Genomic DNA, 12,032 nt, shown 5'->3' with positions numbered 1-12,032 from the left:
AACTGATATGAACGTAGCCCTAAACGGACTTGAAATGATCAAAATCCTCTCTTTCTGGTGAGGCTGTTGTAGGATGGAGCCCTCCTTGTGTTTCAGGCTTAGATAAACACTGTGATGGGATGATTTTTGGACAAGTGCAACAGGAATCTCACATCGACAGGACAGTTTTCTTTGCCTTTTTTGCTAGTTGCGATTGTGAGCATGCCTCTGCGCTGTTGGGTTTTCCTCTGTCCGTCTCTGTCGTTGTGTCCACTCTCCCCCCCCCCCCCTCTCCTCTGCCTCTGCATCAGCCTGACCCGTGCATGGACCTCCGCGCTGCCATCCCTCCTCTGTGTGTCCGATTTTCCGTGACGATTTTTTCCGTTCCCCCCCCCCCCCTCTCCTCCCTCTGTCGTCCGTCTTCCCACTGCGATGCTGTTCACTCCGACCCTCTCTCACTCTCTCCTGTGTGGGGTTTTTTTGGTGCGTGGGGTTCCGCGGTAGACCCTCGAAAGCCGGGACAGTTTTTATTTTTATCCCCCCCCCCTTCCTTCCCGAAGCCTGACGTGAGGCGGCTCGCTGGCCTCGGCGTATTCTCGGGGGCCGGTGCGTGGCGGTGTCCCAGCTCAGTGAGAGGTTTTAGGTGAAGAGCATTGTGTTGGTTTCTCATCTCCCTCCTCTGTCTCCGCCATTGTTGTTTTTATTTCCTTGTCTTCTCGTGTCTCTGCACCTGCACGGCTTCAGCGTCCGCCCTTGTCCTCCCCACGTCATCCCCCCCCCCCCCTCCTCTCGTTCTCCTTCACCCTCTCTGTCATCCGTCCCCTTTCTTTCTCTTTCTCTCTGAATGGACTTGAACCAGCATGGCTTTCCTGCATCTTCTGCTCGTCTCTTGTAAACAGCATCTTCCAGACCTTTGAGCCCTCTCCTCTTGTTTTTTCCAACACCCCGTCCATCCATGTCCCATCTCTTAAAGGGATAGTTCAAGATCCTTTCAAGTATTGGGTATTTTATTTGACAGACATTTCGGAGACAATCTGTTCCTTCAAAATGTTGCATTTTCGGTGAAGCTTGTCCCTGTAAGACTGGGAACTCCAACCTTCTTCTTACCCTGTGAGCTTTACGCAGTCGTCAGCCTCTTTTTAGGGAATTCGATTTTTTTCATTTCATTCTACTCTCCAAACACCTGCTATATCTTTAGGCATCACTGGCTCTGTCCTCGACCAAATAAAAGACTTGTTATCTTATATTTGGGTATTTTACAATGCAGGTAAAAGCCGATATCTCTGAAAACTGAAAGTGATAGATACTCCTCGGATCGTACGTTATGTTGCAGCCTTTGCTTTCAGAAGAGATAGAGACTCTGCTGATTTTTGGAAGTACTGATCAAACATGAATACCTTGAATAAATTAGCCCGTTGGCCCTACTAGCAGACTGAGTGCCAAAAATGGAAAAACATGTTTTAATTTTTTTTATTACGAAACTAGACACTCTAATACACCTTATGTGTGATTTTGGTAGCTCTGTGATGAACAGAAGTGAAATTACTGACAATCAAAAACTTGTTTTTTGTCTAAGGGGGCGTGGTGTTAGTCTGAAGTGACAAAAATCCAGCAAAAAAGTGACAACAATCCAGCAAAAAAGTGACTAAAATCCAGCGAAAAAAGACAAAAATCCTGCAAAAAAGTGACAAAAATCCAGCTAAAAAAGACAAAAAATCAGCAAAAAAAAGACAAAAATCCAGCAAAAAAAAGACAAAAATCCAGCAAAAAAAAGACAAAAATCCAGCAAAAAAAGACAATAATCCAGCTAAAAAAGACAAAAAATCAGCAAAAAAAGACAAAAATCCAGCAAAAAAAAGACAATAATCCAGCTAAAAAAGACAAAAATCCAGCAAAAAAGCGACAAAAATCCAGCAAAAAAAAGTGACAAAAAAATCCAGCAAAAAGCGACAAAAATCCAGCAAAAAGAGACAAAAACCCAGCAAAAAAGCGACAAAAATCCAGCAAAAAAAAGACAAAAATCCAGCAAAAAAAAGACAAAAATTCAGCAAAACTGACAAAACAGCAACAAAAAATAGACAATAATCCAACAAAAAAAGACAAAAATCCAGCAAAAAAAGAAAAAAATCCAGCAAAAAAAGCGACAAAAATCCAGCAAAAAAAGCGACAAAAATCCAGCAAAAAAGTGACAAAAATCCAGCAAAAAAGTGACAAAAATCCAGCAAAAAAGCGACAAAAATCCAGCAAAAAAAGACAAAAATCCAGCAAAAAGTGACAAAAATCCAGCAAAAAAGCGACAAAAATCCAGCAAAAAAAGACAAAAATCCAGCAAAAAAGTGACAAAAATCCACCAAAAAATGACAAAAATCTGCAAAAAAGTGACAAAAATCCAGCAAAAAAGTGACTAAAATCCAGCAAAAAAGTGACAAAAATCCAGCAAAAAAGTGTCAAAAATCCAGCAAAAAAGTGTCAAAAATCCAGCAAAAAAGTGTCAAAAATCCAGCAAAAAAGTGACAAAAATCCAGCAAAAAAGTGACAAAAATCCAGCAAAAAAAGACAAAAATTCAGCAAAAAAAGACAAAAATCCAGCAAAAAAGTGTCAATAATCCAGCAAAAAAAGACAAAAATTCAGCAAAAAAGTGACAAAAATCCAGCAAAAAAGTGTCAATAATCCAGCAAAAAAAGACAAAAATTCAGCAAAAAAAGACAAAAATCCAGCAAAAAAGTGTCAAAAATTCAGCAAAAAAAGTGACAAAAATCCAGCAAAAAAAAGTGACAAAAATCCAGCAAAAAAAAGTGACAAAAATCCAGCAAAAAAAGTGACAAAAATCCAGCAAAAAAGTGTCAAAAATCCAGCAAAAAAATGACAAAAATCCAGCAAAAAAATGACAAAAATCCAGCAAAAAAATGACAAAAATCCAGCAAAAAAAATGACAAAAATCCAGCAAAAAAAAGACAAAAATCCAGCAAAAAAAGCGACAAAAATCCAGCAAAAAAGTGTCAATAATCCAGCAAAAAAAGACAAAAATTCAGCAAAAAAGTGACAAAAATCCAGCAAAAAAGCGACAAAAATCCAGCAAAAAAAAGACAAAAATCCAGCAAAAAGTGACAAAAATCCAGCAAAAAAGCGACAAAAATCCAGCAAAAAAAGACAAAAATCCAGCAAAAAAGTGACAAAAATCCACCAAAAAATGACAAAAATCTGCAAAAAAGTGACAAAAATCCAGCAAAAAAGTGACTAAAATCCAGCAAAAAAGTGACAAAAATCCAGCAAAAAAGTGTCAAAAATCCATCAAAAAAGTGTCAAAAATCCAGCAAAAAAGTGACAAAAATCCAGCAAAAAAGTGACAAAAATCCAGCAAAAAAAGACAAAAATTCAGCAAAAAAAGACAAAAATCCAGCAAAAAAGTGTCAATAATCCAGCAAAAAAAGACAAAAATTCAGCAAAAAAGTGACAAAAATCCAGCAAAAAAGTGTCAATAATCCAGCAAAAAAAGACAAAAATTCAGCAAAAAAAGACAAAAATCCAGCAAAAAAGTGACAAAAATCCAGCAAAAAAAATGTGTCAAAAATTCAGCAAAAAAAGTGACAAAAATCCAGCAAAAAAAAGTGACAAAAATCCAGCAAAAAAAAGTGACAAAAATCCAGCAAAAAAAGTGACAAAAATCCAGCAAAAAAGTGTCAAAAATCCAGCAAAAACATGACAAAAATCCAGCAAAAAAATGACAAAAATCCAACAAAAAAATGACAAAAATCCAGCAAAAAAATGACAAAAATCCAGCAAAAAAAATGACAAAAATCCAGCAAAAAAAAGACAAAAATCCAGCAAAAAAAGCGACAAAAATCCAGCAAAAGAAATGACAAAAAATAAACAAAAAAATGACAAAAATCCAGCAAAAAGTGACAAAAATCCAGCAAAAAACTGACAAAAATCCAGCAAAAAACTGACAAAAATTCAGCAAAAAAATGACAAAAATCCAGCAAAAAGCGACAAAAATTCAGCAAAACTGACAAAACAGCAACAAAAAAGTGACAATAATCCAGCAAAAACGTAACAAAAGTGCCATAAAAAGTGACAAAAACACATAAGGGAAATAAAAAGTGACGACAATGGCAAAGAGGAGAGAATGCATTTGGTTTTGGCGGGTGGTAAGAGGTTAAAGTGCCCCCTTCTGACACAGTTCACACTTTTTACAGTTTAGAAGCTTCATACACAGGATTATAGACAATGTCGGCCGTGCATCAGCTGGGCCTCGGAAAAAAACAATATCAGTCAATCTCTAGTTACAACCAAATAAACACCTTCAGTCTAATCATGTCTGAGTTTTCTGAAGTGTTTTTTTCCCCCCATTTTCTCGAAAGCCTTCAAACATGACTTGCTAAGAGGCTGACGACATGCTTCAAAGACACATCTGGGCCTTAGAGATCATTCTTATAACTAATTAAAGAACTAGTTGAGTTTCCTCACATTTTATTCGCCTGTAGATGTGTTCAGTGTCTTAGGAGAGGGATCTTCTGCATCTGATCCAGCCTTCAAAGCCACTGGGGTTTCAGGAGCTGTTTTAGGCCAATGGAGAACAAGCAAAGTCGGACTTGTAAATCTGATTAGAACTTTTCTGAACTCTTTCCCTGAGTAGCTTCACCACGGCTTCACATCTGATATATGTATCTTCTGCTTTCTTCTGTAAACCTTAAAAAAAACTCTCTAAATCTCCGTAATGAACATGATCAGGATCTTTTAACAGAACTATCCCTTTAACTCCATCAAAACCAACAAAAACCTGTCTCTGAGCTGAGACCTCGTCAGAAGGTTCGCACGATCCAAGCCCGAGCACGGTTTCCCTCCCGTTTCCCTCGATCTCCCCTTTGACTCCTCTGTCTCGCTCAGATCTCGGAGACGGGGCCGAGATGGGGGGCAGCCCGTCGTCGTGGCAACAGTCCGAAGCGGCCAATCCGGAGCTGGCGTGCATCTCCTGCTCCACGGCGGCGAGCAACCTGTCCTTTGACTTCCCCTGCACCTGCGTCCACGACACCCCGGACATTCACACGTGAGGAAACCGCGGCTGTTGTTTCTGTCCTTGATTGTGGAGCGGGGGGAGAGGGAAGAGGGGTGGGAGGGAGGGAGGGCAGGGAGTTCAGCTTCCCGATGGCCTTGTGTATGAAACTGTTCTTCAGTCGACTGGGACTGGCCCGTAGATTCCGCAGTCTCCTCCCTGAAGGCATAACCTTGAAGAGACTGTGTGATGCTCTCTATAGTCCCTCTGTAGAAGAACCACACAGTGATGGTCAGGATGCTCTCTATAGTCCCTCTGTAGAAGAACCTCACAGTGATGGTCAGTCATGGGTCAGCAGAGTGAACAGGAGGGGGCTCAGCACGCAGCCTTGGGGAGCCCCCGTGTTCAGAGTGATGGTTCTGGAGGACACGTACAGCCTGTGGTCTCCCCGTCAGAAGGTCCAGCAGACAGGTGCACAGTGATGTGTTGACCCCCAGGTGGAGCAGTTTGTGGATTAGCTGCTGTGGGATTATGGAGAGGAGGATCTGAACCCATAACTCCCGCCTGAACCGAGCATATTTTCTCCAGTTTGGCTTTACCCCAGTCCAAAAGCTTCTGGAAAAAAGGTGTGGAAATAGCAACAAAACTGAGACGAAAACAATGATGGAAATGTGACAGAAAAGTGAGAAAACATTGACAAAAAAGTGACTAAAAATTGATGAAAAAGTGGCAAAACTGTCACAAAAATGTCACAAGAAATTGACGAAAAACTGACAAAAATGTGACAAAAAAATGTCAAAAATTTGACAAAAAATGTGATTAAAAATTTGACCAAAAAATGACAAAAAATGTGACAAAAGTGGACGAAAAATTGGACGAAAAATTGGACAAAAAACTGACAAAAAATGACAAAAAAAATCCAAAAATGTAACGAAAAATATGACAAAAATGTGACAAAAATGTGATAAACAATGGACGAAAAAAATGACAAAAAAATGACAAAAAATGACAAAAAAAAGACTAAAAATGACCAAAAAAATGACCAAAAAATGACAAAAAATGACAAAAATATGACAAAAATGTGATTAAAAAATGGACAAAAAATAGACAAAAAATTGGAAAAAAATGACAAAAATTTGATAAAAATTTGACAAAAAATGACAAAAAATGACAAAAAATGACAAAAAAAATAAATGACAAAAAATGACAAAAAAACGACAACAAAAAAATGAAAAAAAATGTGACAAAAATGAGTTGAATCCCCAACAAAAAAATGATGGAAAAAAAAATCTGATGACGTGAGGAAAAAGATCCTCTCGGTTCAGGCGGGAGTTAAGAGGTTAAATCAGACATGTTGTGCTAAATTATTTTTTTTGAGCCATAAAATCTTGTTTCTGGTTTTCTTCTTGTCATAGGAAAAACACTAAACTGTGCCCCACATTTAAACGATATTTTAGAGCCCGTAACAAATTGTTAAAAATGACATGATTTAATATTATAAAATGTTAAAGGGAAATGAAAAGTATAATATCTCCCCTTTGAAACGGGCCATTAACTCCTGGGACAATGAAAGATGTGTCAAATGGAGGGAACAATAAAGTATAATTACTATAAAACAGTGTTGAGAAAGTGCTTTTGGTCTTTTGTGGCTTCTCTGCAGGGTTCCTCTGAAGATGCTGTGCCAAAACATGAAGAGGCAGATCGTGTCCAGGGCCTTTTACGGATGTGAGTGGAAATATTACTACTACTATTACTTTTACTACAGCCTTTAGTCCTGGTTTAGTCTTGGTTCAGCCCAGTCCAGTTTAAGCCTTATATTTGGGGAGGCCTGTGCTGTGGACTCCTGCTCCAGGCTGGATCGAGCTGCAACTCTGGGGTTTCTTGGGTGATGACATTTGTGTGTGCTTTGTGGAAAAAAAAAGTGGAATAAATAAAACCTGGCTAGCGCCAGGCTGCTGTGTGCGCTCGAATCATTTCGAACTGCACAGCAGCCTGGGGACCATGGCCGAAATTTTCGCATGGATTTGGGAACCAATCACAGAGCGAGGAGGGCTGGCAAAACAATGACGCGCTATTCGATATACGGAAGCTTGTAGTTTAGTTACAGATAAAAAAGAAAAAGTTTATTTACGGATCCAACATGACAGCAGCAGACACGATGGTATTTTTCGATCAAGCTTTAGACCTTGTTCTAAATTGTTTAGCTCAAAAGTTTACAGCAGGTACGTCATACGTCATCTCATACGATGATACGATTGGCTGTGGCTACGTGCAGACGCATGATAGACATTCGTAGCGCCCAATAAACGGCTATGGACGATCGTAAACTACACCTCTCCTACGAGAAAATTAATTGTGGTCCCCAGACTAAATATCACTTGTGATTTTAGTCTGGTGTTAGCCAGGCTAGAATAAATAGACAATAAATAGACAATTTACTCACTGTCTTCCTCTTAACCTCTTAACTCCCGCCTGAACCGAGAGCATTTTCTCCAGTTCAGCTTTACCCAAATCCTGTAGGCCAGTGTAACACCTCATTTGAAAGCTAAGATCTACAAAACTCATCTGAATGGATCTTTTTTCTTCATGTCATCAGATTTTTTTCCCATAATTTTTGTGGGGGTTTTCAACTCATTATTGTAACTTTTTTGTAAATTTTTTTGTCAAATAGTAAATTTTTGTCACTTTTTGTCACATTTGTCCTTTTGTTGTCAATTTTTTTTTTTTTAATTTGTCAAATTTTAGCCACTTTTTCATCATCCTTTCATCATTTCTTTGTCATTTTTTGTCAATTTTTTTGTCCTTTTCTGTCATTTTTTTGTGACATTTTTGCCACTTTTTCATCATTTTTTTCATCATTTTTTGTCAATTTTTCGTCATTTTTTGTCAATTTTTCGTCATTTTTTTGTCACTTTCTGTCATTTTTTTGTCATTTTTTGTGACATTTTTGCCACTTTTTCATAATGTTTTTGTCAAAATTTTGTCCATTTTTTGTCCGTTTTTTGTCTAAGTTTGCTCACTTTTTTGTCACATTTCCATCATTGTTTTCGTCTCAGTTCTGTTGCTATTTTCTCACCTTTTTTTCCAGAAGCTTTTGGATTGGGGTAAAGCCAAACTGGAGAAAATGTGCTCGGTTCAGGTGGGAGTTAAGGGGTTAAAGAGGGGGTATTATGCTTTTGTCAATCACATGGCACCAGTCTATATAGATACAGACGGCATCTCGTCATAGAAGGGGGCGTGGCTTCGCCGAAGGGGAAAATGGAATCTTTAGAGAAACACAATTTTTCACTCTTTTTTGCCATTTTCTGGTGGAATATCAACTTTTTTATCACATAAATAAAGTCAGGTGTAAATCGGGCCCATATGGATATTTTCTCACAGCAGATTGTTCAGTAGAAGTAAAAAAACGGCAGTTGTAGCAAGCGCTAGCTAACCTTAGCATTAGCCCGATGCTAACATGTAGCATCAAGTTAGCATTCTCTGTTATTCATGTATTTATGGGCTGTTGAACCACTTTGCTCCTCCCCATGTCTTTGTATCATTATTTAGTAGAAAACTATATTCATAATTCAGCATTTGTTAAAGTAGTTTTTGAATAATTAGAGAAAGTTATTATTTTTTCAAAATTGTTTTCCCCTTTAACTGTTTTCAAACATGACCATATATGGGCGATTCCAGAGATGCCGTCTGCGTCTATCACACTAGAATGATGACAACCCTTCTGTTGGTCTGTAAATGCAGTAAATTAGAATAACTGCCTTGTATAAAATGTCTCTCTCAAAATGGCTGTAGTGAATGTCTTGAAATAGGCCTCTGTCTCTTTAAGAACCTCTGAGCCTTTCAGACACGCCCCCTCCACACGCTGTCTGTGGCATCAGTGGGGAGGGGGTTCTGCTGGTGACGAAAGCTCGGAGGCGTCTCCAGGAGGTGGGGGCGTTCCTAGGAGGACTCAGGCAAACCTATCCCTAAAATGGCCGCCATCAGAGTTTTTACAGATGACTCAAAAACTACGTGAATGTGCCAAGGCAACACTTCAGGCATGTTTTTAATGAGGGAGTGACAGAATAACATGATGTAAAGCTTGAAAAAGTCAATTTTGCATAATTCCCCCTCTTTAAAGAGTATGTGTGAATTCTAAAGGTTTAAGCTGCCCCCTTGGTGAGTGTCTGACGAGCTGACGTGTGAACCTCTCTCTCTCAGGGCTGGGCTACTGCAGACACCTGTCCACAGTGCGCACTCACCTGTCGGCTCTGGTCAATCACAACATGGTGCCCTCGGACCGGCCCTGCGAGGCGTCCGGAGGCCTGAGCAAGGAGCTGTGGAGCAAGTACCAGAAGGACTGCAAGGTAAATACCAGCACTGCTTCTACTCCGACTTATGTGCTGTTAAAGCGAGACGCTGCAGGTGGAAACATTTATTTTTACAAAGTGCTGATTTTTAGCGAGTTTTCTCCCTTAATATTTTACTTTAACCCCTTAACTCCCACCTGAACCGAGCACATTTTCTCCAGTTTGGCTTTACCCCAGTCCAAAAGCTTCTGGAAAAAAGCTGTGAAAATAGCGACAAAACTGAGACGAAAACAATGATGGAAATGTGACAAAAAAGTGAGAAAACATTGATGAAAAAGTGGCAAAAATATCACAAGAAATTGACAAAAAAATTGACAAAAAAAATGACAAAAATGTGGGGAAAAATTGACACAAAAATGAAAAAAATTGACAAAAAATGACAAAAAATGTGACAAAAAAATGACAAAAAAGTAACACAAAAATGACAAAAATGTGATAAAAAGTTGACCAAAAAAAAAAAAAAAGTTACAAAAATGAGTTGAATACCCAACAAAAAAATGCTGGAAAAAAAATCTGATGACGTGAGGAAAAAGATCCTCTCGGTTCAGGTGGGAGTTAAGAGGTTAAAGGGGCCATATGCAAGTTAGTCATTTTATACTCACTACTGCCACCTCAGGTCTTATGTGTAACTGCAGCTTCTATATTAAGCTCGTGCATGACGGCACTTTGGACTTTAAGTAACACCTTTCTGAGTGACAGTGCAGGATTTTAGAGGCAGTTGTGGTGAACAGGTCTGAGCTCATTCTACACATTAGGACATGGAGGAACATGTAGGGGAGGAAAACACTTAGTTTTAATTCCGTATAGTCCCTTTAAACTCTGCTCTATCCAGCACTCAGATTTTGTGGCTGAAAATATCGGCGATTTGGGCTATTTTTATGCATAAAGTGCCTTATTTCTATAGGAAAACACAACATTTTAAAATGAATACACCTATATTTCTTTACTTTTTGCTACTCACATGCAGTGAAGAGCTCCAAAATGTAGCCAAATTTTTAAAAAGCTATAAAACATAAAACGCTGTGTCAAAGGTTTTCAAGCATGGCCTAAATAAATGTTCTTTAAGCAGCAGAAGTCCTAAAGTTATGGTATTGACGCTCGTGATGTATCTGAGTGTTTCTGCTGACGGGCCGGTTCTACAGCGGCATCTCGTTCCCGTGTCGTGCAGCGAGTATCGACTTCTGACAAATGCTTCCCGTTTGTGGTTCGCGCTGAGCTGGACTTGTCAAACTCGGGTTCGGAGAGAGTTTATGGACAGAGGGGCAGCGAGAAACTGTGAAGCCAGAACATTAGGCTGCTTTAAATCACTGTTGGCCAGATTAGACCAAGACAAGCGTATTAGCATGCTAAGCTAGGCTAACAAGGCTACACTTTCGATGCGTGTGTCTTACCTCCACCACTCACGTGAGGAGCAGCATACAAAAACAGCTCTTCATCTTTCACTTCTTCACAAGATTCATCCGTTTGGTTCATGATATTCAGCAGGATTTGTTCTGCTTCAGACAGCTCCACGTGCAGCCATTTTAGCTTGTGCTGTTTAGGAAAACCACCCACTTACGCCTTTTTGGCTCTGAATAATACTGTAGGCTCTTGCATAGAGCTCCACAGTTCCGCCTCCTCTCCGGTCCGGAAGTAAAATTCCCCTCGCTTTGAGACCGTATTGATTTGGAACAAAGTCTTTAACTCCGTAACTCCGTCAGCTTGGGCTGAATCCAGCTCTGTGGTTATAAAGCGACCGCAAAGTCAGACGCAGGTGAAAAAAGCACGTATGAGATCGATATAGTTTACGAAAAAATACAGTTTAACTGCGAGCCTTTCGTCCTAGAACTACATTACCCAGGATGCTCGGGAGTCCCATGATCTACTACGAGGCTTTTGATTGGTGGAGCTTCACGTTCCCACACGTTTTATTTATTGTAATGTAGACGACATATTATAAACAATGTATTCAAACATAATGCAGGCAGATAGTTGACGTTTTATCCAGATCTAAGACTGATAGTAAGAAAAACGTCAAAAAAATGTTCCCAATGATCCAATTAAACGAACCACCGATCATTTTTATTCACATTAGCAGGATTCAGATTGTTTAATAGTGAAATAATATAGAACTTTTGTCTGCAAAGTAAAAGAAACTGTCCGTGTTTGCTGAAAACCTGGTTGCCTTGACCAGCGGGCGCGATGTCGCAATGGTTCTTGGGATACGTTTTTGTGGAACAAGACTGAAATTATGATCAAAACAACCCAATAACAAAACATTTAACAAACTCTGTTAGTTTTCCCATGCAGTTTCAGATGGAAAATTTTGAATAAAAGTTCCCTTTAGACTCGCGACCCACTGAAAATGGTTCCGCAACCAACTTTTGGGTCTAGAATCCCTGTTTTACTTTATATAAAATGACCAAGTGGGACGTTCTGCCAGGACATTTTTAAAATACTGACATTTCTCACATTTTTAGGGTGCTTTAATAGGTATTTGATCTCTTATTTGCGTAATAATATTTCTCAAAATCATGCACTACAGTAAATCCTCAGACATACAACACAATCAACATGTGCTATAATAAGCTCATGTCGCCGTCAGCCCTGCCCTCGGGTTGAGCACACACAGACACAGGAGCCACACCTCGGCACGTGACTAAAAGCAAGTGAACGGTTGATGAAAAAGGCTGTGTAAAAGTTTGAAAAGTCCATTATGAAGATTAGCAGT

General features: G+C 39.3%; 1 protein-coding gene across 3 annotated transcripts in view; it reads left to right on the top strand.

The window, feature by feature from the left end:
- sgsm2 (small G protein signaling modulator 2) overlaps positions 1–12,032 on the top strand; it is a 91,716-nt gene that overhangs the window by 66,173 nt on the left and 13,511 nt on the right. For all 3 annotated transcript variants that reach the window (XM_079573703.1, XM_079573704.1, XM_079573702.1), the window contains 3 exons: positions 4,868–5,027; positions 6,634–6,698; positions 9,174–9,319. In XM_079573703.1, the coding sequence (XP_079429829.1) occupies positions 4,868–5,027; positions 6,634–6,698; positions 9,174–9,319 (371 nt within the window). The remainder of the gene's footprint in view (positions 1–4,867; positions 5,028–6,633; positions 6,699–9,173; positions 9,320–12,032) is intronic.

This window comes from Gobius niger (assembly GCF_951799975.1).
Source record: "Gobius niger genome assembly, chromosome: 1".
Classification (NCBI taxonomy): domain Eukaryota; kingdom Metazoa; phylum Chordata; class Actinopteri; order Gobiiformes; family Gobiidae; genus Gobius; species Gobius niger.
This window is presented reverse-complemented; position numbering and strand designations above follow the sequence as displayed.